Below are 27,477 nucleotides of genomic sequence, written 5' to 3'. Positions count from 1 at the left end.
AGATTATGACACACATCTGACTTTGGATAACTGCCTGCCTCTTCCCCTCTGTCTCACCTGCTTTCTTGGACCCGATTCTTGAAATCATTTCACCTCTCATTCCCAGTCCCTGATCTGTCGGTTTTGAGAGTATTGGGCTTTTAACCTCTTGAGGAGATCAAGGTCACTTGCGAGATATAGGTGGCTTAGGAATGTGAGAATGACGATCCTTAACAGTCGCTCTGTAACTTTACCTGTATTCATTCGTATTAGGGTATATCAACATACAGTATTAGGTAATGAGAAGTGTACTGGAACCGTGCCATGCTCTAGCTGCTTGCTACTTTGTAAACAAATACAGCCTTTAGGTGTCAGACTTTAGGCACACACTATATTACATTGTATTACATTTGTATGTACCGTATTTTCCACACTATAAGGCGCACCTAAAAGCCTTTAATTTCCTCAAAAGCCGATGGTGCGCCTTACAATCCGGTGCCCCTTATATATGGATCAATATTGGGTCTTTAGTGCAGCTCCATCTAATGGATGTATAACATAACCCCAGCCTCTACTGTTGCTTCTATTCTATGCGCCTTGTAATGCGGTGCGCCTTGTATATGAAAAAAAAGTTTTAATATAGGCCATGCATTGAAGGTGCGCCTTATAGTGCGGAAAATACCGTTTTGTGTACATCAGTGGTTGTCAAGCTTTTACACCAAGTACCACCTTAAAAAATACTTAGCATTGCATTACATCCCTATTATATTAATATGTATCATAGATTGCTATATTTTAATATATGGGTACTCTGTTTATGATAGCGTTCTGTTCCTACAGTGATGAGGTAACCTGAATTTTTAGTTTAGTCAGAAGGTGCTCGCTACCGCTAATACAGTAGTGAAGTCATAATTACCATAAATATTTGAGAAAATATTTCTAGATTGAAATATAAAACAATCCAATGAAAAATAGAAAGAAGGGCTGTAAACTAAGTTTGCAATAAACTGGTTCATTGCGCGTGATTGTGCTAAACCAAGGATCCCCGATCTATTATCTTTTGAGATCAGTTTAAAAAAAAAAAAAAAGAAAAAAACTGTTGAATTATTAGGAGCTGTTTCCATCTTCTACCTGATGACCATGAAGGTTAAATTCTGGTGCCTTTATTGTTAGGCAGTGAAAAAGCCTTTCAAATGCAAGCTGAGGCATTTTCCATTTTGTTATTGTTGAATTCAGATCATTGTGGACCACTGAGAGTCCTCGTAGCCACGTCGGGCTGAAATGATTTGCTCGAGGTAATTGTGTGGCCATTTTGCGACTGAGAAACCAATTTCTACACTCTGATATGCCAAACCATAGCTGGAATTTCAAGCAGTGAAGCGCAATCTTCTTTAACTGCTCCTCGTCACACTCCCAGGTTCTGTCTTTACTTGCTAAAGTCTCCAAAATGTTTTTTGTTTTTTTTCCAAGATGTAAGCTATATATGTTTTTCCTCTTGAAGAAATGGCCTTCAAGTTTGCTTTAAAAATTCCATCCATATTGACTCGCTAGGAGTGTCTGTCGTGAGTGGACTTGTGGAAAAAGTCCAAGAACCCATGCCAGAAACGACTCTTTTGAACCAATAACAGGAGTTAAAAAATTAACTGCTTAGCACCATGAAATTTGGTAGGCATTTCTATTATGAGTAAGATGCACAAGAAAGTGTCGAGATCCACTGGGCAAAAATTATTCTTCCATTTTAGGTTCATTTTGGCCATTTTTAGGACTCCTTTCAAAGTAAACTTAGAGATTTTGTCATTTTTGCCATCAAATTTAAAACTTGAATGACTGCATATATATTTAAAGCTAAGAGTAATCGTGTGACTTTAGGTTATGAACCGATGCTTGACAGGAAATGTATATTTCCAGTGAACCAAATCAGTCATTGAGCTATGAATTTTGGGAATTAAAAGAAAACACAATACTGTGGTTTCCCACATATTCATGCTTGGGCACACGTGGATTCATCGATTCATGAATCCTCCCTATTTTTACCCTTTTTCATTTTTTTTTCTTTTTTGGGGAGAACCCCAAAATGCTTACCGGCGGTTTTCACTGCTAATTTTTTTACCTTTTTGCCTATGCCATCGAATGTGGGCAGAGCCTGGCAAAAATATTTGATGCCCATGTCAAGTAATCGCCACGAAAATGGGGGTTTGAGGGTGCTTGGAACTTTGATTAGCGCTCCTTGATGAAGGACTCAAATGTGACACGCGGTTGCCATTGAACACCAATTCCTCAATTGATTAATTAACATTGTATCTGTACCAGAGTCAAAATCCTGTTAAAATTTGTCTTTCCCATGGCCCCTCCTCTAAATTCAGAATGTAATCTCCGGGAATACAGAAATTGCACACCAATTCACGTTTAGGATTATACTTCCAAGATTGGACACGTATGAAGAGACGGCAAAGCTACTGCCGTAGGCGATGCCCGCTGGAGGCAAATCAAGAGGCAGGATTTGTTTGTGAGATTATGGATTTTGTTTTGTTTTTCGGCCCTTTTCTGGATTTAGATTCTCCCCGTGGAAGCGTCCATTAGATGTGCTGTTTGGTGACCTTAAAGGGCAAAACATGGTCAGAGTTTCATCTTGTGGACTTGACAGACGCACATGGTGCAGTGCAAAGTTGGTGTACTGTAGCTAATCTGGTGAAAGACTAAATAAAGGTGCATGTTTGTTACCCGGCATGTTCATCTTGTCCCAGTTTGAATAGTTGAAGGGACGGGAACTTTGTTGCGAGGTTAATTAGTGCAGTCGGTTTGTTTTGTGTCAGCCCACTGAACTGAAATGATTACACACTGAGTTATTCAGTCAATTTGACTATTTATCATTTCCCATCATTTGACAGGCTGTTGCGTTTGAATGGACTCCAGCTTTCCCTATTCTGGCTTTGCTAAAAACACCAGCAAAAATGAAATGACGACGTGAAAGGGTTTTAGGGTTCACCGGAAAAGAGCTGTAAAATGTCACAATTATTATAATGTGCGTTTCCTGCGTAATAACCGGGAAAGGAAGGCTAACAATAGCGTCTGTTCCAGTTCAATTCATGGGCTACGCGTTTGCAGGCAGTGGTACAAAGGCCACATCGAGCTTGTTAAATGAACCACTTCGCTTTTGGGAGACTTCCTAGTTGCTTCACATATTCCCATTTTTATCCTCGCCTCAAATGCTGAGTAGCTACAAGGTTCGCATGATTAACCTCACAGAAAATTTCACTTTCCCAAGTTTTCTGGCAATCGGTTCCTTATGCGTCATTCACAATATTAGGACAATTTCAAAAAATTATTTTTAAAAAATAAAGGAAATTGACCTTAATCTTCTTCACCTGACATCATCCCAACGTCAATTTCCCCCCCTGTGACTGTCGTGATAGCAGACCGTGACAGTCCGACTGTGCTCCATTAACCTCTTTATTGCTTTAATTTCCCTTGCAGAACAAATAAAATTTTTCCCCCAGAACTGGAAAGTTGCTCACCAGGATTAAACAAAACAAAGTTAGAGATTTGGAGACAAATGCATTCACCCACACCCCAATCGAAGAGCCCCCGAAAATAAAAATGAAAAAAGACTCGTAATCAAACAGTGGACAAATAACCTTCGCCGTCAATGACAGTCTCATTCTTTTCAGCCTCTGGATATTAAACCCAAACATACTCAGGGCGTCGTCACAATTTATGACTCTTTCTTTCGCATGGAAAATGGCCCATATGCCAGATGATCGCTGGCGCCTTTTAGAATGATGACTTGGCTCCTGCTAAATAAAACACCGAAACAGCCCATTGCTTTTCATCGACTCATTGTTGGGAAGAGTTTTGCGAAAGTTAATTTTCTTACAAGTTTGCAGCTTGGCTCAACACATCTGAAGTACACTGCACACTTTGAGAGCAGTCAACACACCATTTTTTTTTTTTTTTTCAAAATTCTGTTAATTTTAAAAAATTGTGTGCTTTTCATACCCAATGTCCTCAATTTACCACCTCAACACTGAGACACCACGGGCTGAAAAAACTGCCCAGTGGGTCGCCATCCTCTTGAATAAATAAACACCTCACCTCTAATCAATGCCTTCTTGAGTTGGCGTTGCTGAAGCGTTGTCTGTAATTAGAAAGGATGAACGTTATCGATTAAAGGATTGACTACGACGATGTCCATTTGTGTGGTAATTGATTGTTGGTCTGTCATGAACGGCTCAAACTGCGACATTTATTTCCTAGCGAGAAAACAAACGATTGACAGTGACATTCTTAAAGGGGAAGTCCCGTCGTTTGAATTGACAATGTATCAAGATAGGTCATGTCATATATGTACTGTTCCTTTGGAAAATTTGAGGTGAATCTGATATTTAATGGTGTTTTGAGAAGATTTCTAGTGGCATTTTGGTGAGTCACATGACCTACGTGCGCAGATGTGACCTATTACGTGCGCAAACAAAGGCTTGCTTACGTTGTGACACAATTATGGCCAGCGCAAGCAACCGATACTGCTATTTCTTCATCAGATGAGGATAAATCAGAGAAATCAGCACTTCCCATAAATGTGTCACAATGTAAGCGAGCCTTTGTTTGGGCACATAGGTAATATGACTCGGCAAAATGGCGGCGCCCATGAAAATTCGTAATTCCCGATAATAATCTTCTCAAAACACCATTAAATGATATCAGATCAAGCACAAAATTTCAAGGTGCAGTACATATGACATGATTTATCTGATACATTAATTGAAACGACCGGACTTCCTCTTTAAAAAGAAAACATTTACGCTGCTATAAAAACACGCAGATCTGAGCTAAACTGAAATGACCCTAAAACAAAGACACCAACCGTGATTTTATTTTATCCTGGGGAGTGTACAGATAAACCCATGTGCTCAGTATAGTTCAATGCAAACCCTCATTTAGGCCATTAAATTTAAAATAATTTTATTTGACACGACATTAACAGGAGCACACTGTTTAAAATAAACCCGTTAATCCACATTCATTTAGCTTTTTTCCAATATTTCCCTGGCTGACTTCGTCTTTAGGTGTGTTTGATTGAGACGTTGACACGAGTGGGCCGCGCTCAACCGAGCACTGATCTTTTTTAAGGATTCTTCTGTCGCCCGCCGCTCTCGTCACATCTGTCACGCGCAGCCTCCCACGGGAAAGGCTTTGTTTAGAAACGCGTATCAGAAATTTTCAAGGAGTCGCCACTATTGTTCAATGAAGCGCGGACAAAAAGAAGTCCTTTAATTAGAGTAGTGGAAGCGTTTTCGTCCACACAGCAGCTGGTTCCCTCCCGAAACTCGAGCGTGGGTGGCACTTTATCATGTTTATTTACGTAACACAACCCAGAATGAGTACCATGTTTCCATTAGGCCTACTTTTTATTTTCTGCTGATCACACGGCAACTCTAGATTAAATCGTCCCTTCTCTGCGAGTTTCTGTCTTATCTGTCGAGTCACAAATCACAGTGCAGGCTGCAGGACTTCATCTCAGCTCGTGCTTTTACCGTCCTCTTGCTGCTTATCGTAAAACAGCGCTGTGTATTTCCCCGAGTGCACGCTAATCTCCATGGGTGAGTGCATTGACCCCAGGCCATTGATTACACACCGTCGAGGCAAGAATGTCATTGGGAGATGCGAGCGGTGACCGATTGCTGCGTCTCGGCATTCCGCTCCCCCGGCTCCTTTTCTTTCCACTGTTTTGGAAAATACACTTGTCAAGGCTGAAAATTACTTTTTGTTGTCGTTAATATAACTTGGGACAAATGCATCACAGTTTCCTGGTGAGTGTTTTCTGTGCAAGTGATGGCGAATTTTATTTTCTTTGCATCTCTTTACATAATGCTAATGCTAGCAAGGCTGAATACAATCCATTTACCCTATCGGTCTGATAATTGATGACGCTTTCATGCGTCCTGTTATGATAGACATGTCTACACGATTTGGTGTGGGTGGGGGGCTGATTTTTTTTTTTTTTTTTTTTTTTTTTTCATCACCGTTTTTCATAGCGAATCCATAAAATGACTTGGATGCCATGTTCTGCCAACTTCATGTGGCGTAGGCCAGGGGTCACCATCGCGGTGCCCGCGGGCGCATGGTAGCCCGCGAGGACAATTTAAGGCGCCCGCGAGGCGTGTTCTAAAAATACCACAGCTTTAAACTTTGAGTCTGACTTGCTTATGTTATTTAGATTTTTGAAATGCCTGTAATGTCACATCATACAAAAAATTAAAAGGAAAATATTTTGTGTATGTATAATGAACTATGACTGAAGTTTGCTGCAAACAAGTCATGTAGCCCTTCGTACAGTTCTCACGAAGTAGCCCTCAGCCTCAAAAAGGTTGATGACCCCTGGCGTAGGCAAACAAGCTAATGTAGCGTTAGCCATCTTTTCTAGGCTATCAGCTTCTGTTTGGGGTTCATTTGCCGAAATCCTCATGTAGAAGCTGATCAAAGGGCATTGGAATTTGCCTCAAATGGCTATTTTCTAACAAAATGGCTTATTTCGATAATCATTTTAAGATCCACTGTGACAGGTCTACGGCTGGGTTGCACGTGATGTCGCGTTTGTCCGTCCGGGTACTTGACTGCCATTGTTGCAGACAAGCAGTCAGCTGTCCGTCGTCGTCTCGCCAGATTTTTGTTGCGGCTAGGATTTGGAAATCGCAGAAACGGAGACATTGGGAAGGGATTTTTCCGTGTTGCAAAGATTAGATTGCATGGCGGAGAAGATAAAATAGTTATCGAAAAAGTGCCTTGCAAATAAACGACATGCAGATCTGAACGGAGCTCGAGTACACAAGGCAAATGGTTATTTGAAAGTCTGTTCTGATCATTTTGTAAGTGTGTATTTCGAGTGTCCGCATATTCTACTTCAGGGAAGTCTTTCACATCCTTTGAAAGTACACCGTTGTGGAGAGTACACGGATCGACATCGTCAGAGTTTGATCTTCTGTACATGTCTAGCTTTGGCGACATCATCGAGTGATTTAAAGTAGGCAGAAAACCTCCGCCGCTCGCTGCTTACACGTGGGTCTGTGGACGTTGCCATGGTGATGTCGTCTGCAACGCCTAGCTCGTCTGTAGAAATGGCGCCGATTATCACGTGATTGCAACCCAAGCGTATAAAGCCAGAATACAGCGCATCTCACGTCATGTTGGCGAGGTCACGCTTTGAAGATCGGGACGTTGTCTTGCCCCCCAAAAAAAACAAAACAAAACAAAAAACGTTGATCAGCTTGAACATTAATATCTTGTTTTTTTTTTAGTGTCATCATTCGACTATAGATTGAAAAGCATTTGTAAATCATTGTAATCTGTTCTATTTACACAACATGGCAACTTCTGTGGAATTGTGCTTTGCAGTTCTTGATTAAAGGGTTCTGACTACTGCAGCATCAATGCTAGTTTGTTAGCCTGTCTATGGCTATTTGTATTGAATACTAGTATTAAGATATACTTTCATAAATTATGTGGTTATCTTAAATAGTTTTAACATGTCTTTCATTTGTGATTAAACTGGGATTGCACTTTTGCTTGTGAAGTTCGCTGCCAACTTTTAGCGCGGGTAGCAATTATTTTTTCGCAACTCAAGATGGCCAAGCCAACGGATCGTATCTCGATGAACTCTTTAAGTTGAGTCAAGCACAAGTCCAAGTACGACTGTGTATTAAAAAATGCTATTAGTAAACAAAACAATTTTACCGCGAGGTCCACTGAAGGCCTCGTGAGCCTGTGCAATGCGCGGTTGCACATTTGTCGGACGTCTGTTTGTGAGCATCTGGCGTGTTGACGCATGATTAAAGCACATCTTCAGAGGGTCAGGCGTTTTCTGTTTGCCGTGCCTGACCTCAGCTGTCAGAGCTATATTGACCGTACACACACCACACACACGGGAACTGCACAAGGTCAGCTGGGATTGGCTTCAGCTCACCTGCAATTTTGAAGACAAGCGCTATAGAAAACAAATCTTTTTTGCAACATTATTGATTGTCTTTATAGTCAAGAACACCAGCGTGGGATCGATTCCCACTCGGTGGTGGTGTCGATATGGGCCCTGCGACTGACTGGCGACCAGTTCAGGGTGTAGTCCGCCTTTTTCCCGAAGTTAGCCGCGAGAGGCTCCAGCGCTCCCCGTGACCCTTGAGGATAAGCGACTTTGAAATTGGAATCGGACTGTCATGATGTATATGTTGAGCCGCAAGCAGTAAGTAGACATAAACTCCAACCTCATCCACCACATTTGAATATTTTCTTACTGGTTATATTGTGGCCATTTTTCCCCATTTCTCAATATGGGGGGGGGGGAGTTTCTGTCGCACACAGCTGCTCTTAATAACCATCATTAGCTCGCCCAAATCACGCGTACTGACACTGCCGTCATCCAATTACTTCCTCATAATTCTTAAAATAGCTGCAATTGGCAGCTTTGAGTAGAGAGTAGATATGTAACTTATTAGCATAAGAAAATGTGAATCATTAGTATCCACTTTTATGGCAATCGGGAATTTGGTAGACGTTTCTATGACAAGTCAACCCACAAAAACGTCTGAAGATTACATGTCTGTGGTTTGAAGAAGTAATTTTTGGGTTGCCTTTGCCGTTTCCAAGGTTCCTTCATCAGGAAACTTGTTGGAGATATTTTTCACGATCGCTACCATGTTTGAAACTTATTTAGTAAACAAATGGGTGACATAAATTGTCAAATGTTTGTATTTTTGTCGTCGTATGGGCAGAGCATGACGGCAAATCTGAACCTAGACCACAAAAGAAAATCTAGGCGTCTGTAGCGTTACAAAGAATATTTGGACAATGTTAAGTAAGCAACATGAAATTTGGTCGGCTTGTGTATCAGGAATAGACCCACAAAAATCTCATGAGTAGCCATGCCTGAAAACACACACAACATCTGACATTTCGCTTTGAAGCAGGCATTTTAGTCTAATTTTCGCTTGTTCCAGAGATCCTTTAAAGAGTTACAAGTTAGAGATTTTGGCCACATTGTAATCACGTATAACAGCCATATGGGAGACACTAACTCCAAAAGAATGAGAGATTTCATCATTGCGAAGTTAAGTTTCATGACTTCAAAGTAACCTTGGACCTAATACGCTGTAAAACTCTGGGAAGGGCCATTTCCCTTTTAACTTGCTATGTTGTTCATAACAGGCCTTTTGGGGCTTTTAACATAGAGGAACTCCAGCGCTTGTATCCTGGGCAAAATGAATACATATTAGGGTGCCAGATAATTATGAAAGGGGAGCACCCACCAGCAGTGTGTTGAAATTAGGCGAGATGCCCATGACTCAATCAGCAAACAAATACTGTGGAAAAACACAAGGAGGCAACCGTTTTAATTTGAGGCTGCCGTTTTTGGGAATTTTTAGACAGAAAAAGACCAAAAACTACATCTTAAACCACAACTCATTGTCTTCTATTACTCACTCTGTTGCATTTGCTGCGATTATCAGCCTAAGGCTTGACATGATGGATTTGTGAGATTGTAAACGGGAATTCCAGGGCGTTCTTCTTCTTGTTCAAGGTTAATTTGCTTGCCCTTTTGTCCCGGGAAAAACAATAAGTAGATAAGAATCAGCCCCCAAACATCGGTTAAATCTTGTCCTACCCTCTGGCGTTGGCGGGCAAATCGTTATTGCAAAGCAGACACTATAGTTCTTCAGAATCATGGTAATTGTTCAACATATGTATTTGATCCTAGTGATTGAAAGTTTCACTTCTTTAGACAACCAAGTCAGACGATTTGTTGCACACAGAAGCCTTTAATTAAAGGGAGGGGGGGGGCAGAGACCACTGCCAGGGTACCTAATCACTGAGGGCTTCTGAAACCTTTCCTCTCAATAATTCAACAACACCCATAGCCTGCATAGGCAACGGCGGTGAGCGATCACATGACACTCCAGCTAAGTGACAGCAGCTGCAGGTGGTCTCCCACGAGAGGTCGCAGTGCACAAAATACCAATAAAGATATTTATCTCCGTGTTTGTGTTTGCCAGAACCTTGAGCATGTCAGAAACAAATGACCAATGGCCGTGAATTAATATTACGCTGAAATGAAAACGTCACCTAAGTTGGTTTATTCAATCTGAATTTTACGGCTATTTTTAATAACAGTCAGCCATATTCAGAGAGAAATACTCAAACAATCCAATACGGGCTTTTTTAGGTTATGAACGACGCAGAAGTAACCACAGGGACGAAAGTCGACCACTCCGCTTTAAGCTTTATTTTGGACTGCCATCGAAACGGCAATTGAGATCATTCAGAGTAATTAAAAAAATTGTCATTGTCGATCAAGGACGTGGTCAATTGCCTATCCCTAATTTTTGGACTGGATCCCGGCCAATCACAAAGCTATTCTGAACGACCACACAAATGCCAAGGAGTCACTTATGTTAACGACGACACAACCAATGGGAATAAAGATATAGTAATTGGTTAACTTAGAGTAAGTATTTTAAATATTCTGCTCACTGAAAGAGCAATGTATCCACTGATATGCACTCAACTGTCAGCTGTGGAAGGACAAGCAAACTTTTAAGAGGTTAACGATGACCGCGGTCCCATTAAGCCTGCCAGTCAGTCATCTTCCTGGATCTGACACTTGCAGATGGAAGACTGCTATTTTTAATGTTATTAATTACCTCGTGTTTGAACCCCTCAGTGTCCCTTTAAGGACGTCATTTCTGCAAGAGACATGACTTTGACTCCTCCCAAACCACTTACCGTATTTCTGGCATTTTTGCGTTGTGAGGGCCGAGAAATGAAACTTAAGAGCGGAGTCAGCGCAGTGCAATATGCAGTAAGTCATCACATTTAGGACTTTTGGCGGCTCAGTGGGTGCTGCTGTTTTGCTTAGCTTTGAAATGGTATATGCGTGTGAACAGCTCTTTCTAAACTGGAATAATTACAGTTACTACCGGTTTATTTCTTTTCTGAAACGGTGAAATAACTCTTTCTCACATATGTATTATGCGTCATTGTCACAAAGGAAAAACAAGCAGACGAAGCAAAGCAAATGACTCTTATCAGCGCCACTTCATGGATCATGTTAACATGGCCCAGGAGTTAATCGGCTTTGTTAACTCCCTCACTCCCTCGTTGAATGTCTGTTTTAGATTAAGATGCCTGGTCAAACAGCTGGAGAGAGGGGAGGCTTCCCTGGCCGACCTCAAGAAGAACCTCGAGTACGCGGCGTCCGTGCTGGAGTCGGTCTACATCGAGGAGACCAGGTGAGCGTTGATGTCCGTCGGTTTTATGCCGTGCTTTTTTTTTTTTATTTGCGTGCGGGGTAGGGATGAAAAGGTAGGGACATTTCACATCATGAATATGTTGAAAATTAGCAATGGTTGTCAGAATTTTCACCATATTGTGAAGAGAAATACATCAGACACTACCTTTTTTACAGTACTTCCTGGATGCTTTAACAAGAGCCAAAGCAATCATGCCCACAAGATTACAAAAAATATCTAAAAACAAAAATATTAGATGAAAATTGCGCTATTGGAAGTGAAGACAAATAAAACAATAAATGAAGATACTACCTACGTATTACATAAAACCTGCTATTAGAATATAGAAATATACCAAGAATATACTGACAAATATAACAAACATTGGATGATCATAAAAGAAAATGAAAAAATCAAAAACAATTCCAGTTAGATGAAATTATATATATTTACATCAGTATACTATACTTTCTTCTTCTTGTTTTTCTTTTAGCTTGTCCCGTTAGGGGTCGCCACAGCGTGTCATCTTTTTCTTGGATGCTTTTACAAGAGCCAAAGCAATCATGCCCACAAGATGACGAAAAATATCTAAAATAAACAATATTAGATGAAAATGCACAATTGGAAATGAATACAAATAAAGTAAAACAATAAATGAAGATACTACCTACATATTATTTTAAAATTTGCTATTGGAATATAGAAATATACTCAAAATGTGTGTGTATATATATATATATATATACACACACACACACACACACACCCACACACTGTATGTTAAATAATTAGGAATAATGCAAACGTTAGCTAGAAAACAAAACATTAAACAGTGTCCAAAATATTTAGAAAATACACAAATATTACACAATTTTTAACTGCAAAAAAAAGTAAAGCTACAGTGAAAATAACATTTTTTCCGCTATGAGATGAGTAAAGGTTATCCTAAAAATATTGCCTTCCCCTTGCATACGTACCATTGTCACTGACTAGCTAAATGCAATAGTAACACTCGTTGCAGTTTGGAACAGTACATACATTTTTTTTTTTATCACATTCTACTAGAACACTTTTCATCATGTGGGGTAGATTTAGGTGACAGTTGACTGCAGGTCCAGAGTATAAGATATGTCCAGGATAATGGAATTATGCAAGCCTCTCAGTCATGTGGATCCCAGCAGATTAGGGCCGTCGATGGCACGACCACCCCAGGATGACGGATGATGAAACCGCAGGACCGCATGACTGCGATTACCGCCTGTGATGCGGGCGCTGTCACCGCGCCATCACGACTTTGTGCTTGGTTCAGAGGCTTTGACGTTACACGTCAACTAAAACACTGTCAAGAATGCTGTCACACAATTGGATCGGAGCCACACATGATGGCGTTTTAGGAAGCCACGTTACGCAAGATGTGATGATATTTGATGGATGTCACTAGGATTTGGCTTTGATCCCCTTGTCAGACTGCTGCTATCTGAATTTTACCCTCCCCCCTTCTTCTTTCAGGCGTTTGGTGGACACTGAAGATGAGCTCAGCGACATTCAGTCTGAGTCCGTACCGTCTGAGGTGCGCGACTGGCTGGCCTCCACCTTCACGCGCCAAATGGGGCTGATGCTGCGACGCAACGAGGAGAAGCCTCGCTTCCGAAGCATCGTCCACGCCGTCCAGGCGGGAATATTTGTCGAGAGGTAAAACCGAAGTACAGTCTTCCACTGCATAGTCACAATTCCCTACCGGCAGATTTTTAGGGGGAGCCTGTGCGCCGTTATATTCAAAATTGGGATTGCAGGGAGACACCAAAACCATTTTTGTAATAAAAGGTTTTTTTTTTTTTCATCACCATCTTCTGGCCACTTGGTGGCAAGTAAAAAAGTTTGAGTTAGCTGAGGAGCTTCATGTCATGGTTTGTTGACATACTGTGGCATCAGTAGGCAATTATAGACATTTCTGGAATGCATCAATTTTTCTTAGGTTTTCACAATTTGGTTGGTCCCGATCTGCCGAACGTAGCGCTTTAGCATTTTACATACTTTACAGATTTTTTTTGTGGAACATATTTACCCATCTGTAGCTTTAGCTTTGAGATTGTTGTGACTGCAGGAGCCTTTGAGTGTTATGCCATATGCAGCTTTAACGTGCCACGTGTAACTTAAATGTGCCACTTCTAATATTATTAAACAATAAGATGAACACTAAGTATAGAGCTCATGCACGTGACGTCACAGTTTGCACGGCGCCATATTGCCGGTCAAACCTGGCTGCTCTGCACTGCGGGAGCCATTGACCCAGAGCAGATTTTTCAAATTGCCCGAGACCTGTTGCCAAAACAGATGAGAGGGATATTCGGAGAGATCATTCTATGGAATACCAGATGAAAAAAAAAAAAACCACAAAATATCGATGGATTTCACCAATTAAATGTGATTTTCCACGTACCTTTTGTTTATAATCACCTTCTAAATGTTTAACGGTATCCGACAAAACTCTGGGTGTCGTGTTATCAGACGTATTTTCATTTCGTCTCCACAGAATTAACTTGCAACATTGCTTTGTTTGACCGGCAATATGGCGAGTCACATGATTTTATGACGTAGGTCCACGAGCTCTATAGCAGTGACTGAGTGCGCCATCTGTTTTTCTTTCAAGGTGTGCCGTTTTTAGTTGTGGGTGTTCATTTTTTTTTTTTTTTAATCACATGCAAACAGGATGTACCGACGCACCTCCAATCTGGTGGGACTCAGCTACCCCCCTTCTGTTATATCTGTTCTGAAGGTATTAACGCATGCTCTCCAAAACCAAGCACGACAAGATTAGAAGTAACACATTTTGCAAACAGTGCATAGTGCAAGGATCGAATGAAGTTGATTGCAAATTTAGCTACCCCCCCCCCCCCACATTTTAAATGTATAAAAATTAGTGTAGTATATCATTTTTCTTCTCCCACACAGAATGTTGACAAATGGTCATTTGACGTGTTCGCCCTGAACGAGGCCAGTGGAGATCACGCTCTTAAATTCATTTTCTACGAGTTGCTCACCAGATATGATCTCATCAGCCGTTTCAAGGTAAACATACAAGACGATGATTTTGTCCATGTATTGTTATAAAAAAAAAGATGGAAAATACAAAAATATTCAAGAAAAGTGTGAAAGACAGTCCCCAAGCCCCAACCCATCACTGTACTGTATTCAGAAAAAATATTTGGCCTTAAAAAGCCCAGTTGCAATGACATGCTTAATTTATTTTGCATGACTGGGCCTCCAGATATGATTTTTCAAAGTAAGTTGACGACATTATTGATAAAAAACAAAAGGAGCTGATGGGCTCTTTTTAGTGCAGCACTGACTGTTTCGAGAAGATTTGGACACTCTACATTAGATCTGTTTAGCACATTTTTTTTTTATCGTTTCTAATAGCTGAGGACACTCCACTCCAAGTAGTGACAGTGCATGAGTGTAAATGATCGAGGCAATGAAGCTAGCGTGAATATGTAATCACAGTCCAAATGATGCACAATCCATTTTAACGGCACCAGCCTCAGTTGCTGTGGGGCAACAAGCTCGACGAGTTACATAAATCAGGAAATCTGTCTTCCAGTTTCATCTTGTAACATGAGATTTGGTCGACATGTCTGTCATGAGTAGACTTGCAAGATAGTCTCAACAGATGCCTGAAAATACATAGGAGGTCTGCCATTTTTGGTCCTTCGACATTTCTAGGGGTCCTTCAAAGTGGACTGCTGTCTTTCCTTAACATATCGAAGTGCTCTGTGTATTTTTGGGAGGGCGGGGGTCCTAGATGTGACCATTACAAAACGGACATAAGTATTGGCTATTTAAAAGAGAGAAAAGGCATTTCGGTGGACACAGTGCACGAAAAACGTTTCAAGAACCCACGGATGAATTTGAACAGAAAGTCAACCCATTTTATTTTGAAGACCCCATTTTTAGAAATCGCCAAGGTTTAAAGTTGGACGATCTTTTGAAGAATTCACCAGAGTGCGCGAGATCCCATTCATTGCTGCTCGGAGCGTTAATTAATTTTATTTTCTTTGTCTCCCAGATTCCAATTTCAGCAGTTGTGTCGTTTGTCGAAGCCCTGGAGGTGGGATACAGCAAGCATAAAAATCCCTATCACAACTTGATCCACGCTGCCGATGTTACGCAGACTGTTCATTACCTGTTACTCAAGACTGGCATGGTGGTGAGTTTGCACAATGCATTTTCAGACCTGCTAAGCTATTAAAATTCACTTCCAGATTGTCCAAATTTGTCTGCGTTTCCATATTTTCAAAATTTTGTCAAGAACATTTCGGTGTTACAGTCACAATTATGACAATTAAGACTTTACATCGATTTTATTGAGTTGATCGGAATCGATGATAATTGGCATTTTTTTTTACTGATTGACCCATCGGTCTCATCATAATTTGCTGATCCGATCAATAACATCATTGATCCACTCCGAGAAACACATTTACTCTGTGTCACTGTTGTGCACAGTATATCTGAATCAAAAGCTAGTTTATTTTTATCTAGTAGTATTTATCGTATTTTTTTTGTCATGTCGCTTGACATAGCACTGTAAATATTGGATGGACAATACATCCATCCATCCATTGTCTTCGCTGCTTATCCTCACGAGGGTTGCGAGGAGTGCCAGAGCCTATCGCAGCTGTCAACGGGCAGGAGGCGGGGTACACCCTGAACTGGTTGCCAGCCAATTGCTGGGCACATTGAGACAAACAGCCACACTCACAATCACACCTCGGGGCAATTTAGAGTGTCCAATTACTGTTGCATGTTTTTGGGATGTGGAAGGAAACCGGAGTGCCCGGAGGAAACTCACACAGGCGGGTCCAGGATCGAACCCGGGACCTCAGAACTGTGAGGCCAACACTTTACCAGCTGACCCTCCGCGCCTCCCTGGACAATACATTTTTTTTTTTTTTTAATGACATTCTATACTTTTTCCTCCACCCAAAAAAACAAAAGCACTAGTCTCCTTTCATGCCCGAATTCCATCTAGCCACCCTCTGCTTCCAGAGTGTTTTTCTTTCATCACCTTAATAAGATGGCCGTGACAGCCCGGCGACACGCTGCCTTTTCTGCGGGCCGCGCCTCGCACAGAAAACCACATTACTGCCGTGACCACGGGGCTCCCGGGGGAGCCGCGCGAGAGCATTTGTCATTCCGCACACCCTCCAGACTCCATTAAGTCAACAATCAACAGGTCATTCATAAAGCAGGCCCACAAGTAAATACACCGGGGGCATGCATCGGCCATTTTGCTCAATGCCGTTTCCATCCGTCTCATCCCCCGCTGTTGATTTGTTAAAGGGATCAAGCTGAATTCTTTTCGACGTACATGAAATGCCCACTTGCAAACCTGTCTGAACCAAGTATTACCATGAAAACTTTTCAGAATTTAGCTACACCCAGCCGTTGGTCATTTTTTTATAATTGATTCCCAAGCAGGTGCCTGGGGGCGTGCTGAAAATTTCATCTTCAAAAAGTGCAGAGCACTGCAAAAACGACTGGTTTAATGGGCGCCGCTCTCCGCGTCGTAGCCCTCTAGGTCGGCGTCGCGAACGTCACACTCGTTGACATTGGACCTGCGGGAGAGGGGACGGGGCGAGCAGTCGGAGTTGCATAAGACGGGACCCATCCCCTCGCTGCCAAGTCCTCCGTGGATATTTTAATTCCACAGCCGTCCGTGGCAGTGAATGGTTCTTAACCATTTTTTTTTTCATTCAGGGTATCATAAACAATGTGTTGTTTTAAATGGGACTGAAAATGCATGTCTGTTTCGAAAGAAGGGGAAAAAAAAAGTGTTGCATATGCAGATGGCATCATTTAATCCACTCTTCATTGCAAAAAAATAACATTGTGTAACTTCTTCTCCCAACTTTCCTTTTTGCCCTCCTCACCTTCCCCCGTCTCTCCCCATCACTCATTTGTTTCCCCTTCGCGCCGAACCGTAATGTATTCTCTCCTACACATCTTCATAAAACAACCTTCCTCACGTCCTCGCTTTTCCGTTCACCGCCTTCCCCATTCCTCATCACTTGATTCCTTTCCATTACTCCCTCTGCGCATTCTTTCCCATTCACGGCTGCCCTTCCATTGTGTCATCCTCCACCGTCCTTCGTTTGCCCCCACCCATCCCCCCTACAGCATTGGTTAACTGAGCTGGAGATCTTTGCCATGATCTTTGCTGCGGCCGTGCACGACTACGAGCACACGGGGACCACAAACAACTTCCACATTCAGACAAGGTAATGGATCATAAAATCAAGAGCGCTCGGCTCCTGACTCCGAAATGGATGCTCTCATTTACCAAGGCGAGAGGGACTTTCACACATACGGGTGCTGGGGCAGCGATAACAGGGGAAGAACAAGAGACAATAGTTTCACGTTCTGCAAATTACTTCCCTCATGATGTATGGAAATGTGGAAGAACATTCAAAGAAATATCATTTTCTTTTGACGCAATCGTCCAGCCCGCCAGTGATTAGTCATAACCCCGACCTTCCATAATAGAAATAACCAAAATGACTCGAGCTGCGCATCAAATCCGAAAAACTATCGTAATGCAGTGTCGTATCATCAAGTCTAGTCGAGTTCAAAGCTCGGGTTCGACACACCGACATCTTGGAAACTATTAATTTGTTCAGCCAGTTTTAAAGAGAATCACGTCTGGGCCTAAAATGAGGATATCGACTCAAAATGAGCCAATCGTTTCTATCGTGCAAAGGTGATGGTTGTCACTATTAACTGTTGTGAAGAGAATGATAAGCACCCCACCTCGTACAATAGAAATGGAAAAAAACTGATCAAGATGTGCTGCAAGGTCAGGGACATTACGGTAATGCAGTGTCACATTATGATATAATTTCAATTTGGGCAGAGAACCTGTTAGGCTTAAATTGGAATCCATTCTGCATTCACACAATTTAACCCCATTGATACAAACATTAGACTGATCTAATTCCACTTGGGCAATAAAATTCCCTAACAACCAAAAATAAAAATCCTGGGATGAGTTTCAAATATCATCAAAGCCCTCCCGCTGATGATACTGATTAAAACGAGAAGCGGCAACATTCGATGGTCGCTGCCGGTCATAACCGCCGTAATGGATATTTGCTCTGCCTCCTCCCAGGTCCGACACGGCGATCCTGTACAACGACCGCTCGGTGTTGGAGAGCCACCACGTGAGCGCGGCCTACCGCCTCCTGCAGGAAGACGACGAGATGAACATCCTGTACAACCTCTCCAAGGACGACTGGAGGTCAGAGCCAAGAAGAGGGAGCGGAGTGACTTCAATGGGGGAATAAAATCCGGTGGCAGCTTGACATACATTTGCTGCAACTTTGTACCTCTTTGGGTTTCACGCTGTCACTTTGCCATTTTTAGGCGTCGTGTTTGTTGAAAACCAAAATTGTCGTCACGGGTGAGGCTCAGATTCGCCGCCGAAAAAAGGGAAAGCCACTGAGGCCTGTACAATTTCGACTGTTTATTGAATCGGGCAAACGGCCAAACGCAAAAAATTACAACACTCGCGAGCAGCTGCAGTCGGCTGACTCGCTTCCAGACACGCTCACAACAAGGCTAAGTGCTTGACATTATTGTGTAGGCCACGCCTCTTAAAGGCACACACGACACTTTAGTTGTGACTGTTAGTTGCCTCATACGCAGTTGATTTCTTTACACTTGCTTTTATCTTTTTATAACCGTGCTATTTTTCTCAATTCAAAATATAACAAATAAATATATTGGGTTTTTTTTTTGAGGATTCTGGGCCAAATTAATGGCATTCCAATACATGTCTTTATTGGTCTTTTTAAATTCGCAAGTCAGGTTACTACTGTACCAAAAAATAATATGAAGCAAGAGAAAAGTTGACCTCCACGTACACACAAGGCATTCATAGTGATTTCGGCTTTTGTTCTGCGGGAAATGACAAATGCTTTCAAGGTCCAACAGTTCTGTACCCAGTGAAACTGTGATAATACATTAGAGCAGACAGGCACAATCCAATTTTCATAGCATGAGCCCGAACCTGTCAAAGCAAGACGCTTATAAATAGCTCCAGCAGTCAGTGCCGGCTGTCTGCTTTTTGCTCCAGCAAGCTTTTAATTCTTTTTTATTATTAGGATTTTTGTTTTTTTTTCCACCCTTGTGCGCGCACACATTTCATTTTGTTTTGTCTTTTTCTCGCAGAGAGCTGCGTGCTCTGGTGGTGGAGATGGTGCTGGCCACCGACATGTCCTGCCACTTCCAGCAGGTGAAGGCCATGAAGAACTTCCTGCAACAGCCCGAGGGGTCAGTTGACCTTTTCCCTTCAGTTTCGATACGAATCCCTTTACGCTCCGCAGTCTCCGCTTGGCTGCAGCGCTCTTTTGTTGTCATCCATCTATTTTCTATCGCGCTTGAGCCTGTTTCAGCCAATTTTGAGCAGGAGTTGGGATACTTCTTGGCGCGATCGCCAGTGAATCGCAGGGCACTTAGAGACAATCATTCCTGCTCACACAGTGTTGCCCAGCTATTTTGCGGCTCATCATTCGCACGCTCATTTTAGAGCTCGTGCACCTACGTCATAAAATCACGTGACCTTTGTTTACCTCGCCATATTGCCGGTCAAGCTAAGCATTGCTCAATGCTAAGTCGGTTGGAGACGATGCGAAAAGGTGTCTTCTAACACGACGCGCAGAGTTTTGTCCGATAGCGTCAGACATGTAGAAGGTGAAAATAAACGACGGTACGTGGAAAAATTTGATAAACTGGGCATAGAGGATCCGTATTTAATGCCGAAGTCGATGTTTTCGCCAATAAGAAATTGGACTGTTAATTCACTTCCGCTTGTCTTGGACAACTGGATCTACACACGGATCTCGTGAGTAAATCGGCGAGATTTACACGGAAGAATTTTGAAAGCGTAATCAAAATGGACGCATACAAATACTTAGTTGCCGGATCTGTTGTCAATCAGGAATAAATACCACATAGTGACGGTTTTGACAGCTCGTGAACGCGACACATTAACCTTTGCCGGAATCCATCAATTTTTCAGCTAATATTCAATAGAAATGCCAATGTTTAAATAAATGACCCATGGTTTTACATCAACTCACATTCATTAACTGTGATTGGGGGAAAAAAAGAGGATGGAGTCGTGTCCACGGAACATACATGGAAGCGATGGCGGCCACACTTAACCTCCGTAAACCTTTGCGACAGACTTTTCTTTTTTTTTTTTTTTTTTTTTTTCCTCAATGCGCATCATTTTCAAATGAGCCAATTTGGCATTATAAATACTTCTTGGTAGTTTGAGATTGAGAAGAATAATTCGTACCTGAAATGAAGCGATCGCTACACAGTTGTGTGTATTTTGGTTGGGCACCATTAATCACGTTTCATTGCCGAAATCCATCGATCTTTTCTGGTCTTTTCAGCTGGTATTCCATAAAATGCTCTCTTTGAATATTTGTCTCGTCTGTTGTGACAACCAACAGCACAACAAGTCTCGGGCATTGTGAATATTCTGGTCCGGTTCAATGTCCTCCACACTGTCAGGCGGCTCTTTTTGATCGGCAAAATGGCGACGTCACGTGCACGAGCTCTACATCACAGGTCGACGGCTGCACAGTAAAATACTAACATATTGAGCACGTTTCTGCTGGATGTACAAACTCCTCCTAAGGAAGGCTGTGCCTTTTTGTTTAAAACGCCACTCTTCTCCTGATTTGTAACATACCAGTGACATTGTGTATTGCTTTTATTGGAACTCCAGTCAAATGAATAAATGCTAAAAATATTTGCATTTCCCCTGATAGAAATGGCGTAAATCACAAGCTGTTAGTACAATTAAAAAAACTGCACTATTGCTCCCTATTCGTATGTTATCTCGAGTCTAGCAATTATTTTCTGCTGGTGACTCATCTCTGGTTGTGCGGCAAGTGTGATGGTGATGATAAAAGGTCAAGGATTGTAGGAGCATGGGGGGGGGGGTGACCTATTGACCTTGTCGGTATCATTTCCAAAAATGCCCTGAAAGCACTGATAACGGATAGGAGACTGACTTTCAGCTCCCTTGGATGTTTATGTGTGTCCGAGAGTGAGTTGCAAACAAGAGTCTGAAGAGTGCTGACTGCAGGGCATCCTTCCATCGACCCCCCCCCCCCCCTCTCACACACATCCGAGAGATTGCAGTGTAGAATGCTGAATGGACTATAATGTAATTTGAAGCAGTCCGCTGCAGGCCTGACGCAAACGGGATGAGGACGGGGAAACGCGAGCCGGTCTTTCTCACCCCCCCGTGTTTGACCTTCTGTGCCTGTTTTTTTTATTTGTCTCCTTCCCATTTTTTTGCATCTGTTTGTGAAGCGTGACACGATTTTAATGCTCTCAGCCACACCAGTAACGGCCGATAATGTGAAATGATCTTCACAGCAAATTTCGGCGAAACAGACAATTAGTCTTAAGCGGGGCAATCGCGTTAAATGGGAAAATATATTTGGATGTGAACTTTTTTAGGGGAGGGTGGATGACCGCATAATAATTTTGTGAAATCCTGAGTTCTAAACATTGGCTGCTGTGTTTCCCGGATTTGCCTGTGTCTTACCCTGTATTTTCCCCAGCTGTCTCATATACTTACTAGAACACTGGTGTCAAACTCGAGGCCCGGGGGCCGGACCTGGCCCGTCGGATGACTTTATGTTGCCCGTGAAGCTAAATCACGTGTATGAACTTTTGAGATTTTTGTTCACATCTGTACCAAAAATTTCAAATTATGATGAGGCGCTCAAGGATTTTTATGGTTTCACAGTCATAACGTCCCGATGAGGGGGAAACAGGAACTCCGGTGTGGCCCGTGACAAAAACGAGCTTGACACCCCTGCTTTAGAAAAACCTGGTTATGAAATGAGTAAGTAGAATCAGAGGGTTAAAAATATGTAATTGTCCTAGTTTTAGGTTTAGTTTGGGTGTAACCTTCAAATGAGATAACTTTGATAAAATGAAGGCTACAGACAGTATAAAATATGCTATAAAACGCCAATGGCCTTCGTTTATTGCTTTCGGTGTAGCGGCAGAGGCTGCGATAGACCGTTCAAATGCTGCTTTTGTACTTTCTTTTATGTTGCGCACAAATTCACGTTGGCGTGATGCCACTTAAAACGAGTTTACAAGTTTAATGTACTGCAAAATCCGCGAGTCATGACGTGTGCTAGCCAGAGGCTGGACTGCAGTTTGTTTGCAAAGTTCTACACACAAGGCAGATATGTTTGTTACACTGGGTATGCCAAAAATCTGCATCCGTACCATTTTACCCTCATGGTACGCCCTAATCAAGAATAAATGTCGGGTGTGCTTTCACATCTTTGATACGGTTTCCATCAACTTCAGTGTGCATCTTTTAGAGTTCCCTTGTAAAAACCGCAAAGGAACTAAACATGAATTATGCAAGTGACTCAAAGCGTTACAGGACATTTTTGATTCTGCACATTGCTGCTTCAGAACAATGTATTCCAATTTTTTTTTTTTGTCATTTATGGGCCATTATTAGTCACATCCCAAATTGGTTACCTCGTCTTTTGAGGTTTCATTGGTCCTTTTTTTAGTTTTGTTTTTTTTAAACCCATAAATTCACTCGCCTTACCGTTGTTATTATACCTGTGTATTAAGGTGACTCTCCGTTTGCTGTCATCTTTAGCATCGATAAGCCCAAAGCCCTGTCCTTACTGCTGCACACCGCCGACATCAGCCACCCGGCCAAAAGTTGGGACCTTCACCACCGTTGGACCACCTCTCTGCTGGAGGAGTTCTTCAGACAGGTGAGTGCCACTGGAACACTGACCTCGTCTTTTACAGTCTCACAGCATGTAACTCCAATCCTAAAGTCCTTGAACTGGCTTCCCGTCAGCTTACGAGTAGATTTTAAAGTTCTGCTACTTATTGGTTTATAAATCACTAAATGATTTAGGTCCTGAATACATGAAAGAAATGCTTACGGAATACGAAGCCAGTAGAGCTCTGAGATCGACTGACTCGCGTCAAATTGTGGAGCGCAGAGTCCAAAAAAGCAAACATGGTGAAGCAGCATTTAGCTATTATGCTGCACACAAATTGAATAATAATAATAATAATAATGGTGAGGTCAGCCCCAAGTGTCAATCTTTTTAAATCCAGGTTGAAAACTTGTTTTTTTTTTCCTCATGCTTTTTAGAATATGTCCACTTTTTGATCATGTTACTTGCACTGTATGCGGTTTTAATTATTTTTTTTGGTCATTTTTATTGTTTTTATCCCGTTTTAAATGTTTTATCTCTTTGTTTTCAAATGCCATTAATCATGTAAAGCACATTGAGTTACCTCGTGTATGAAATGCGCGATACAAATAAATTTGCTGTAAGTGTAGAAGTCATTCTTTCGGAGTAATTGCCAGAATAAAATAAAAAAACCAGCGAAATGCTTGCTGACGTCACGATGGTGCTTCAAAACAGAAAAGAAACGCACAAAATTGTCTGCACCACAGCTGTAAATGAATAATTCTCATTGTAGAACACATCTTGATTAAACCAATTGAAATATTTGAGGCAAAATGCTCAAATATGAGGAAAAACACTATTGCTGTATAGAGAAGTATCCAGAAAAAGTCATCATTATACAGCAAATTCCCCATCTTTTTATCGTGGTCATAAAATGTGGAATCAATCTTCTCCAAAATGACCAAAAAAAAGTGGGAAAAGCCCACTGTGGTCCTCAGTGGCTGAATTTATAAAAAAATTAAAGAAGAGGTCACTAATGTCACACAATGCCATGCGTGTAACTAACTGAAAATAAAGAAATGCAAAAGAAGTTATAGCTGTAGAGGTCAAAAGAACACCGCAACAATCAGTCACGCACTTTCCTTCATTATCAAACATTGTTGTCGTCGTCATCACGGCTGCTTTTGTTATTGCGGTCGCCGTCGCAAGGCTTTTGTCGTCCCGAGGGACGCGCTTTGTCAATAAACGGCTTCCACGCGCGACACCGACTCCCACCTCCGAATCTCGAGTGTTTATAAAAAAAGGAAAATGAAACGCATTTGTTCCCCAAAGGCAATCCCCCGGCAGGTCGTCAAGCCCCGTCGAGCGGCGAAGCGAGACCGCCGCGCTCTTCACCGCCGACTTTTTGTGTTTTTCCCAGGGGGACAAAGAAGCCGAGCTCGGCCTTTCCTTCTCGCCGCTCTGCGACCGAAAGTCAACAATGGTGGCGCAGTCCCAGATAGGTGAGTCCTATCCTGACTCACCTGCGTAATAGAATGAGCAACAGTGCAGCGCTTCGAATTCTGATGTAATTGACGCCGTGACACAATTCACCCCCGGGTGTCTCGTCCACTTTAACATACAAACGCCCACCCCTCCGGTAAATCCCCCCCCCGCTGATCAGGCAAACTAACAACATATTAAATAGATTGAGTGTTATTGAGCGCAATAAAATGTTATATCTGTATGCTTCATTATCTGACATTTATTTGAAAGCTATTACAAATACATTAATATTTTCATAAAGTATATTTCGTAACTGAGCATTTTATTCAATGAGCAGAAACCAATCGGCCCTCACCGAAATTGAAAAAAGCACATTCAAATAAAATTTTATTAGATTTTATATTAGCATGCATGTATTATATCCATCCAACCATTTTCTTTGCTGCTTATCCTCACGAGGGTCGCTGGGAGTGCTGTAGCCTATCCCAGCTATCAACGGGCAGGAGGCGGGGTACACCCTGAACTGGTCGCCAGCCAATCGCAGGGCATATCGAGACAAATAACCGCACTCACAATCACACCTAGGGGCAATTTAGAGTGTCCAATTAGTGTTGCATGTTTTTGGGATGTGGGAGGAAACCGGAGTGCACGGGAAAAACATGCAATCTTCACACAGGCACAGACACGGGATCGAACCCGGGTCCTCAGAACTATGAGGCCAAGACTTTACCAGATGATCCACCGTGGCGCCCTTTAACTTATATTTCATACAAATATTTATTTGTATTCTCAAGTTTCCATTTAAATTTTCAAAAACAACTGCAGCATTCCATCAATATTAAACACCTTGGCGTCTAGTTGACAGTCATATGGTTTCCAGTTATTATAAAATTTGCCTTTCCCATAATACATACAGAAACACTCATTTTAGCATGTCACAACTGAATTAGTAAGCGACAGTAATATCAGTATTTTTTTTTTAAAGGAGGATGAAAAACAGAACAGTATTGTTATATTGTCTGTCTACATGTGTCGCGCCACAATTTGTGTGAAACCCTCTGCTTTTAAAAGGTTAGAACATTTCATCACTGGTGCAGTTCTTTAGCCTGTGTGAACAAAAATGTTATTTGTGTGTTATTTGGTTGTCTTAACTAGACAGCGTACCGTGACACTCTTTGTGATATTTTTTTTAATGTGAGGTGGCAATACGATGCTTGCAACTAAATTTTTAAAATTTACTAACTGAGATCTGAATGAGCCAAATGACAGATTGTGTCTGAATACCATATTTCAAGAAATGTCCAACTAACACCTTTTCACTGTCAATCTGTGTCTGCGCCGGCGTACGCAGGCTTCATCGACTTCATCGTGGTTCCCACCTTCACCGTGCTGACCGACATGATGGAGCGCATCGTCACGCCGCTCATCGACGAGGCCTCGCACTCGGGTCTCGCGGGCTTCCGGCGCTCCAGGTGGGCTCCGCGTGTCGAAAACCGGGACGCCGTTTTGGAGTTTTTAGTGCAATGGAGGCGTTACGGAAGGGAAAGCGTACGAGTCGCAGCGTGCGTGGAATTGTCGTCACCTTTCATTTTGCACAGCCCAACAACCGCATACTTGTAGCCTAACCAGAGCATGACTTTATCCAATTTTAGTCTAAATATCAAGTAACTATCCAGAAAGCGCTAATGAAACGATGTCTGTCTAAAAGTGCGTGTCAAACATCAACATCCGGCTGCTTATCTGCGTGCTCAACGGCGGCCATCATCTCACGCAATCGCGGAGATTTCGTCTCACCTGACGCCGTGAAGTGCGTCAGACCTCTTCATCTTCCATTATTGCCATTTTCATTTATCTGGAACCGTCTGGCCTTTATCGCTCCCCTCTCATCGCTCAGACGGACGCTTTTGAGTCCAGAGTGAATCATCTCAAGGCATCAACACAGGATGGATCGCCTTGCCTGGCGCGCGCGTTCACATATTCCACTTCCCCGAAGGATGAATGCCGCTGACTTTAGAGACGCGGCTTCATCTCTAATCCCATCACGGCGCCGTCACATGACGGGACGCTGCTCTTGCTAATCTATTCCGTTGATGTTAGCGGCGGAAAAGCCAAGGAAAGCGATTGAATCTAATCGCAAGGTAAATCGGAAATGGGACAATTTGGGCACCGTGCAGAATTTCTGACACGCAAATTTATCAGCTCAACTGTTCCCGTGCGCCCCGTTTCAGGAAAACCGCAAGCAATTGTATGTTTGTGCTCACCAGGTGGCTCGTGTTTTGCGTAAGTATGACAGCAGCTGCCGTGTTCTTCTTGCCGGTAATAACCAGCACAGTAAACTATTGGTATTTCCCAGAGTTCATTGCGCCAATGTTGAAGAAAAATACCGCAGCAATTTATGTAAACATAAAGCAATAACGGGCGGCACGGTGGCGCAGCTGGTGAAGCGTTGTTCTCACATTTCTGAGGTTCGAGTTCCATCCTGGCCCCATCCGTGTTGGAGTCTGCATGTTCTCCCCTTGCCTGCGTGGGTTTTCTCCGGGCACTCCGGTTTCCTCCCACATCCCAAAAACATGCAACAGTAATTGGACACTCAAAATTGCCCCCAGGTGTGATTGTGAGAGCGGCTGTTTGTCTCTATGTGCCCTGCGATTGGCTAGCAACCAGTTCAGGGTGTACACAGCTTCCTGCCTGATGACGGCTGGGATAGGCTCCAGCACTCTCCCTCGTGAGGATAAGCGGCAAAGAAAATGGATGGATGGATAAACCAATAACATAAACCTGTCGACGGAATTTGACTCATGTGCTGCACAAAAAGAAAATGCAATATTTTGATATAGTTTATGGTGCAGGTGTCAAACCGAAGAACCGGGGGCCCAGAGCTGGTCCGCCACATCAGTTTATGTGGCCCGCAAAAGCAAGTCGTGTGCGTCAACGTCCATGATTCTTAAAATATGTACCAAATTTTC

At 42.4% G+C, this 27,477-nt stretch overlaps 1 protein-coding gene across 10 annotated transcripts in view; it reads left to right on the top strand.

Moving 5' to 3' along the window:
• pde1cb (phosphodiesterase 1C, calmodulin-dependent b) overlaps window positions 1-27,477 on the top strand; it is an 87,261-nt gene that overhangs the window by 53,387 nt on the left and 6,397 nt on the right. For all 10 annotated transcript variants that reach the window (XR_009797768.1, XM_061839582.1, XM_061839581.1 and 7 more), the window contains 11 exons: window positions 11,139-11,252; window positions 12,762-12,944; window positions 13,962-14,028; window positions 14,205-14,321; window positions 15,319-15,459; window positions 17,433-17,533; window positions 18,421-18,549; window positions 19,482-19,583; window positions 22,972-23,092; window positions 24,447-24,528; window positions 25,863-25,983. Coding sequence is in view for 9 of the 10 variants with exons in the window: in XM_061839582.1 (XP_061695566.1) it covers window positions 11,139-11,252; window positions 12,762-12,944; window positions 13,962-14,028; window positions 14,205-14,321; window positions 15,319-15,459; window positions 17,433-17,533; window positions 18,421-18,549; window positions 19,482-19,583; window positions 22,972-23,092; window positions 24,447-24,528; window positions 25,863-25,983 (1,278 nt within the window). In the remaining variant the exon portion in view is untranslated. The remainder of the gene's footprint in view (window positions 1-11,138; window positions 11,253-12,761; window positions 12,945-13,961; window positions 14,029-14,204; window positions 14,322-15,318; window positions 15,460-17,432; window positions 17,534-18,420; window positions 18,550-19,481; window positions 19,584-22,971; window positions 23,093-24,446; window positions 24,529-25,862; window positions 25,984-27,477) is intronic.

This window comes from Syngnathoides biaculeatus, chromosome 13 (genome assembly GCF_019802595.1).
Source record: "Syngnathoides biaculeatus isolate LvHL_M chromosome 13, ASM1980259v1, whole genome shotgun sequence".
NCBI classification, from domain to species: Eukaryota; Metazoa; Chordata; class Actinopteri; order Syngnathiformes; family Syngnathidae; genus Syngnathoides; species Syngnathoides biaculeatus.
This window is presented reverse-complemented; position numbering and strand designations above follow the sequence as displayed.